Genomic DNA, 8,210 nt, shown 5'->3' with positions numbered 1-8,210 from the left:
TCAGGCGAAGATATGGCTTAATTTTTTTATATAATTTTGTTAAAAAATACTTAATTTTTTGAAACAAGAAAAACAAAACAAGAAAAATATTGAATTTGATACAAGACGAATCCATGTTTGGTCAATCCTCTTTAAAAGGATTAAAACGCTTTTTAATTTAATTTTATAAAGTTTTTTTTATGTAACACACGTGCTAATCAACGAAAGTACTAAATCCAGATTACAAAATAATTTTATAACAACCCAAATACGTTTTGATAAGTTTTGTTGCTAATAGTTTCTTGAATAATAATATTTATACTATGATAAAAATATTTTATGAAGAATACACCAACAAGTTTATATGAGTAATAATATTTCCAATAAGTAATTCCATGTACAATTCTATACGCGATGAAAAAGCTAAAAATATGAAAGAGCTAAAAGCAATTACATTAGGGGCATTTGTTCAAATGTTGGTTCAAAGGTTCTATCAAATATTTCAATGTTTCGGTCCATCAAGAAAATTAGTCAAAAACCGCGGGTAGCGGTTCTTATCTCAGCATTCATCTTTTACGGCTTTTCTTAATTAGAATGGCTTGCGAGTTGAGTTTCGGAAGTAAACGTGCGACTTTAGTCGCAAATCATGATTTTTTTGCAACAAGTTAATAAAAGAACAAATCTTATATATTATTTAATAGATTTATGAATGTAAAAATTAAATAGATAAGATGCATCATCTACCGCATATCAGAGAAGTTTTATAGGGTTATATTGGCAGCCGAGTTTCACCTCCGGACATATTATTGTCAAACTGCAAAATGCCATTCATCATGTTGATGTCTACAATCATGAATTTTACGTGATACGTATTGCCCTGGCTGCAGTATTCCCGAACTGATACGACCTTAAAAGCCGGCAACGCATCTCTTGTCCTTGTTCCTGTCGTCTCATCGGCGAGAGTGGGGGCTTGCGTTCGTGGCGGAGCGGCGCTCGCACCGCGGCCGACGGCGGAACCAGTCGCCTTAAGAACTTGACCCGCGCGCACATGCATTAACGCTAGCATTATATTAACTTACATGTTATATATATTAATTACGTAATACAGTCCTTTTGTGAAACAAGGTATTTTAATTCAAGACCACCAGAAGCCACAACTGGAGCTTGATATTCAACAAATGGTCCTTCGCCTCTTCAACTGATCATCAAAGCAAGTGGATGGTTTAACCGGCCCTTCAAATTTATTAAGGTCAACGTTTGACGTCCATTTCGAGAGTCCAGCCACGATCTACATCTACTTACATTGCTACGTTGGTCGTGTTGCGCACCTCTCCGAGAACATTCGACTGCCACGCCGCCCGAATACATGGCACATACAAAGGACAGACATCCGGAGAGGCTTTGGTTCTGAGTGAGTTTGTTCCGATAAGGAATTCTTTCTTTCCTAATCTTATCCCTTTCCTAGGAATTAGGATTGTGCTATTACGGATTCGACATAGGTTGATCTCTCCATAAAATAGCTTAGATTCCTTCTAATCGCCTTTTAATAAATATCATTAGTGCATATATTTCATTAGTGCATTATTAAATTATTATTTTAAAACTATGCCTTAATTGCATATACATATCTTGTATTCTGCACTTACATAAATTAGTTAGTACACATAATAAGTACATATAAAATAATCTTTACTCAGGAAATAAACCTATTACCTATTCTAATTTTTGATTGCTACGTAACAACGTTAAATACTTAATTATAAATATAGCCTTTTCATAAACTGCATTCCATTAGTCTGATACATACTTTAAGTTATAGCAATAGGTACGGCCGCTAGCTAGTTTCGCTTGTCCATACAATTGCCTACGAAAACCAGTTTTGTGCATGAATCGCTGTATTACGTCGGCTTGACAAAATCGTTTTTTCTATCACTTAGAACATTCCTTTGCTTACGTAACTTATTTACGATATTAAGTCTGTTTCAATCTTAATTTATTTTTGTTTATTATCTTAATTGCTTATCATTATGTCTGAATTAAAATTAAAAGAACTTATAAAAAAACGTGGAAGTTTTAAAGCCAAGCTAACACAATTCACTAATTTCTTTAAACTATTACCTACAGACGAATTAGATAGTTTTCAAGTAGCTGAATTAGAATGCCGTCTAGGCGTAATGAAATCTTTATACAAAGACTTCGATGACTTGCAGACGCAGTTGGAGCTGTTGTCGGAGAATGCAGACGATATGTACCAGGAGCGCGAGGCCTTCGAGACTCAGTACTTCACGCAAATGTCGCGCGCGCGTTCCCTGCTCCCTCCAGACGTGTCGCGTGCCAGCTCTCCGGCACCGAACCCTGGTGCCAGCTCAACGCACCACGACACGCTCCACGCTTCTGGCTGCAAACATGACTTCGTACGCCTGCCAAAGATTGACCTACCCCACTTCAACGGCGACTATCAGCACTGGCTTGAATTTCGAGATACGTACATTTCAATAATTCACGATAATAACAGCATACAATCAATCAATAAATTCCATTATTTGCGTGCTGCTTTAACTGGCAGTGCATCATTATTAATAAAAAGTATTGACTTTAAGGCCGACAACTATACTATAGCATGGCAGTTATTGTTAGACCGCTACCATAATGAAAGGTTGCTTGTCAATAATCACGTGCAAGCATTATTTAATTTTCCTGCTATACAAAAAGAATCCTGTCATTCATTACGAAATATGATAGATAATATAAATAAAAATTTAAGAGCGCTTGACACTCTCGGACAGCCTACAGCACATTGGGACACATTAATCATCTATATAATGTCTAAAAAATTGGATAATGTGACCAACCGAGAGTGGGAAGAACATAAAAACAATTTAAATCATTTTCCAAACTTAAAACACTACACTAAATATTTATCTAATAGAGCTGATTTACTCGAGACCTTACATGATAATAAAACTTTAAATAATAATTATATAAATACAAACTTACGAAAGTAACAAAAGCACAAACTATCTAACGAACACACATTTTAAACCAGAAAAAATCGCATCATGTCCTATGTGCTCTCAAAACCATCTTTTATTTAATTGTCAATCATTTAGAAATCTTAATGTTGATTCCAGAATCAAAAAAACTTCAGAAAGTAATGTGTGTATGAACTGCCTTCGTCCTGGTCATACCGACAAACGTTGTAAACTTTCACATTGCAAGTATTGCAAATCAAAACACAACACACTCTTACACAGGGAATCTCAAACAGATCTCAAACCAAAAGACAATATTGCATTATCTACTAATATTATTACAAATACAAAAGGAAAAAATAATCAGGCTCTTATAATATTATCCACAGCTATGGCAAGGGTGACAGATGTCAACGGTAGGCTTCATTCCGCCAGACTTCTTCTCGATAACGGCAGCACTTCCAACTTCATCACTCAGGATCTGTGCCGTAAGCTCGGTCTGAACACACGAAGCACTATCTCTTCAGTCTCAGGTATTTGTGAACAAGTTTCCAATACTTCAGAGAGCTGTAGTCTTACCTTACAGTCTTGTCATAGTCGTTATCAAGCTCACATAGAGTGCTTTATCTTACCAAATATAACGCATAGTTTGCCTGGGTCTTACGTTGATAAAAAAATAATTCCTATCCCGCCAGGTCTTAAACTTGCCGATCCTACTTTTAATATACCTTCGGCCATAGACATCCTCGTAGGTGCTGAAGTCTTTTGGAACGTCCTGGGTTCCGATTCCATAGATTTAGGTAAACATTATCCTAAATTACAATCATCTAAATTTGGTTGGCTTATTTCCGGCAGCATATACCAATGTGGTCTTCCTTCAAAACCAAATTGTCTTTTTCTTTCTCATGAGGAGTCTCAGCAGCTTACACGTTTTTGGGAACTAGATTCTGTATCGTCTTGCAATGGTTTCTCTTCAGAGGAGCAAGCTTGTGAAAAGCTCTTTCATGAAACCACACACAGAAACGAACATGGTCAATTTGTCGTCACTCTTCCGTTGAAGGACTCGCCTGAAAGCTTGGGTGACTCTTATGCAATGGCCAAGCAACGTTTCCATTCCCTAGAACGTAGATTTGAAAAAGATTCTACTTATAAAGAGCGTTACATTAAATTCATTCAAGAATATATAGATCTGAATCATGTGACAAAAAACAGCAAATTAAATACACATAATCAAGTCAAATATTTTTTACCACATCACGGCGTTGTACGAGAGAGCAGCTCTACAACAAAGCTCCGTGTAGTCTTCGATGCTTCCGCCCGTACGACATCAGGCAAGTCTTTCAACGACATACAGAGGGTGGGCCCCACTATACAGGAAGACCTCTTAGCCATCCTTCTGAGGTTTCGACAACACAAGTTCGTGGTCACAGGCGACATAGAGAAGATGTATAGAGCCGTTTTAGCTGAACATTCTCAGCGCTCTCTTCAGCAAATACTTTTTCGTTTCAATTCATCAGATCCATTGCAGTCATACACACTTAATACGTTAACTTACGGTACCGCTTCAGCTCCATATTTGGCAACCAAATGTCTTGTGTCTTTAGCTGACCAATGTTTAGAATCTAGTGTTAGAGAGAGTATTAAACGCGACTTTTATATTGATGATTATCTAGGTGGTGGTGACTCGATCGAGTCAGTAATAAAGCTGTGCCAAGGTGTAATGAAAGCTCTCGAATCAGCCAGGTTCCACCTACGAAAATTACAATCAAATAGTTCTGAAGTTCTTCAGTCTATTAGCAATATGTGTACAGATACTCAAAATAAAACTTTGAACTTAAATGAAATTCTTCCTAGCAAAACTCTTGGCTTATATTGGAATTGTAATTCTGATCATTTATTATATTCTGTCAACTTCACATTTACATCAAACATTTAGTAAACGTAACATATTATCGTTAGTTAGTCAAGTATTTGACCCTTTAGGTCTAGTGGGACCTTGCACAGTTCAAGCTAAATTTATATTACAGCAACTGTGGATTCTGAAATGTACATGGGACGATGAAGTACCTTTAGAAATAAAGAATCAATTCATCGAATTTATCGAATCACTTCCAGCTCTTAACTCTATTCGTATTTCTAGGTGGGTGTCTTGTAGTAATCCTTTGGTAACTGAACTTCATACTTTTACAGACGCTTCCGAACGTGCTTATGGTGCTTGTATTTACGTAAGGACAATCGCAGTCGATGGGACGGTTTGTGTTCGTCTTTTGGCCTCTAAAAACAAGGTTGCTCCCATTAAAACAACCACTATTCCACGTTTGGAGTTATGTGGTGCTTTGTTGAGTACACGTCTCTATTTGAAGGTATGCAATTCACTTACCAACGTCTTCAGTCATTGTTTCTTTTGGTGCGATTCCACAATAGTGTTAGGATGGCTTTCCACACAACCAAGTAATCTTAATCAGTTTGTTCGAAATAGAGTTAATGAGATTCAGGAATGTACACTTGACCAGACGTGGCGTTATGTACCTTCTAGAAGCAACCCTGCAGACTTAGCTTCTCGGGGGGTGAAGGCTGATTGTATCAGCGCGTCCACTCTTTGGTGGTCAGGTCCTCAATTCCTCCATGAGAGAACCATACATTTTCCTCCTTCTCCAAATACACCACAAACATTACCTGAAACTTCACTTCACACAGTTACACATTGTAATAGTAAAAGCATTAACGTACTTTCAGATTTAATTCATAAAATGTCTTCATTTACAAAATTGAATAGAGTTTTTGCATATATCTTAAAATTTATTTACAATTGTCGTAGTCCCAATAATAAAAATAAATCCTATATAACGAGTAACGAATTAAATTCAGCTTATAACACAATTATATATATTTCTCAGCAGGAAATAAATATAATAATAAAAATAATCGTCTTATAAGTCTTAGTCCATTTATTGATTCTAATAACCTTATTCGCGTCGGTGGACGCCTTCAAAACTCTAACTATAGTTACGACGTAAAGCATCCAGTCTTATTATGTAGTAAACATCATTTAACTAAAATATTATTTCTTAAATATCATAAATCACTGTTTCATGCTGGCCCTCAGCTTCTTCTTGCCAATGTAAGTCTCACATACTGGCCTCTTGGAGGTAGAAACCTAGCTAAGCAAACTGTACGTAATTGTGTTCGTTGCACGCGCTTTAAAGCTCAACCTATTCAAGTCGTCATGGGCAACTTACCCAGCGAGAGAACACAACTACAATTTCCCTTTTTGAATACAGGTTTAGATTACGCTGGGCCAGTGCTGATAGCCGACCGGAAGGGCAGAGGATGTAAATTAATTAAATCTTATATTTGCGTCTTTGTATGTTTTGCAGTTAGAGCCGTGCAGAGCTAGTCTCAGACCTCACTAAAGAGGCCTTTCTAGCAGCCTTTAATCGCTTTATTAGTCGACGTGGTAAGCCTCAGCGGGTATTCTCCGACAACGGCACTACTTTTGTGGGAGCTTTTAATGAGCTTTCACGTCTTCTACACGTTTCATCCAATACTATTTCCAATGACATTGCAAACGAAGGTATAGAATTTAAATTTATTCCTGCATACAGTCCGCATTTTGGCGGTTTATGGGAAGCAGCTGTTAAATCCATTAAAAATTTATTACGTAGAGTCATGAGCTCAACTCATCTTACTTATGAAGAGCTTTCAACCTGTCTCATTCAAATAGAGGCAATTCTTAATTCTATACCTTTAACACCTCACTCCACCGATCCTAGTGACCTATCCTATTTATCTCCCGCTCACTTCTTAATCGGACGACCGCTCACTACTGTTCCTCGTCCTCAGATGCCAGACGACGTGAACCTGCAGCGCCTGCCTCGCTACGACCGCATTGAGAACTTGCGACAGCACTTTAGGCGACGTTACTCAAATGAATACGTTTCTGTTTTGCAGCAAAGGGCCAAGTGGCATACAGGCTATCAAGACCTAAAACCAGGTACCATGGTGCTAGTGAGGGACTCCCATCTTCCTCCTCTTCTGTGGCTCTTGGGCAGAGTCACCAATGTTCATCCTGGGTCTGACGGGCGCAGCAGAGTTGCCGACATTACGACGAGAAAGGGAGTCATAACACGGGCATACAACATGCTTTGCCCTTTGCCCGTGCCTTCATCGGAGACTTCTTGAAGCCTTACTACTTCAACCCGGGGAATATGTTCCTGTCGTCTCATCGGCGAGAGTGGGGGCTTGCGTTCGTGGCGGAGCGGCGCTCGCACCGCGGCCGACGGCGGAACCAGTCGCCTTAAGAACTTGACCCGCGCGCACATGCATTAACGCTAGCATTATATTAACTTACATGTTATATATATTAATAACGTAATACAGTCCTTTTGTGAAACAAGGTATTTTAATTCAAGACCACCAGAAGCCACAACTGGAGCTTGATATTCAACAGTCCTCTAGTATTGCAAATGTCCATGGGTGGTTCACTTTCCACTTCTAACCAGTTGAGCCTCTTTCCCATTTACCCCCTCTCATTTAAAAATAATTCGCTTATCTTTTTCAATTTGTTAGTCTTTTAATACATACCTTATAAAAAAAAAATCTTACAAAAACACATTGTCTAAAGTTAGTTGTACACATTCCCTTAAAGTTGCAGGCTGTCTTGTATTATATCTGATAGTAATATTTATCATGCGTTTCAAGTAATTAGGTTCTAGGTACAAATTTAAATAAGTAAATATATCTTATAGACTACAACTCCTAAGAATAATACTCCTCTAATCAAATTTGTTCTCACTTTACAGCTTTTATATTCAATCTTCTTGTAAGTTCCAGTTCTTTAGATTAGATTAAATAAAATTTAATATTCACGACACAAATCGCACGTCCACTAAGGATCAGACTACATAATATTTCATGTAACTGTTGCTCAGTGGAGACAAAAGGATATTTCTCCACTGATTTATCAGCGGACAAATGGAGATTCTTGCGTATAATTAATGACCTTACTTTACTATTAACGATGTTCTTAATTAAGGTTCAAGTATTTTAGTTAAAAGTTTTACAAATTTGGAGGCATTGTAATATATCCACGATTATAGCTGTAAAATTTATATATGTATCATGAAAGATATGGGCCTTATGAGAAAGCTCATGGACGCTCAGAGAGCAATGGAGAGGGCTATGCTCGGAGTTCCTTGCGAGATCAAATCAGAAATGAGGAGATCCGTAGGAGAACCAAAGTTACCGACATAGTCCAAA

At 37.7% G+C, this 8,210-nt stretch overlaps 1 protein-coding gene across 3 annotated transcripts; it reads left to right on the top strand.

Annotated features, from left to right (window-relative positions):
• The first annotated feature begins 976 nt into the window (after positions 1-976).
• LOC126968409 (uncharacterized) lies at positions 977-7,328 on the top strand. Of its 3 annotated transcripts, none has more exons than XM_050813429.1 (2): positions 977-3,484; positions 6,903-7,328. In XM_050813429.1, the coding sequence occupies exon 1, from the start codon at positions 2,007-2,009 to the stop codon at positions 2,982-2,984; it is 978 nt and encodes a 325-aa protein (XP_050669386.1). In that variant the 5' UTR covers positions 977-2,006; the 3' UTR covers positions 2,985-3,484; positions 6,903-7,328. The 3 variants fall into 3 exon arrangements, with proteins under 3 accessions (XP_050669386.1, XP_050669385.1, XP_050669384.1); XM_050813428.1 differs by having other exon boundaries at positions 6,795-7,328; XM_050813427.1 differs by having other exon boundaries at positions 5,142-7,328.
• Positions 7,329-8,210: the final 882 nt, after the last annotated feature.

This window comes from Leptidea sinapis, chromosome 15 (genome assembly GCF_905404315.1).
Source record: "Leptidea sinapis chromosome 15, ilLepSina1.1, whole genome shotgun sequence".
Classification (NCBI taxonomy): Eukaryota; Metazoa; Arthropoda; class Insecta; order Lepidoptera; family Pieridae; genus Leptidea; species Leptidea sinapis.
Note: the sequence above shows the minus strand (reverse complement) of the source record. Positions and strands in the feature narration are given on the sequence as shown.

Excerpts from the sequence above, each read along its gene's own strand:
- LOC126968409 (XM_050813429.1), top strand. The coding sequence starts at position 2,007 with ATGTCTGAATTAAAATTAAAAGAACTTATAAAAAAACGTGGAAGTTTT.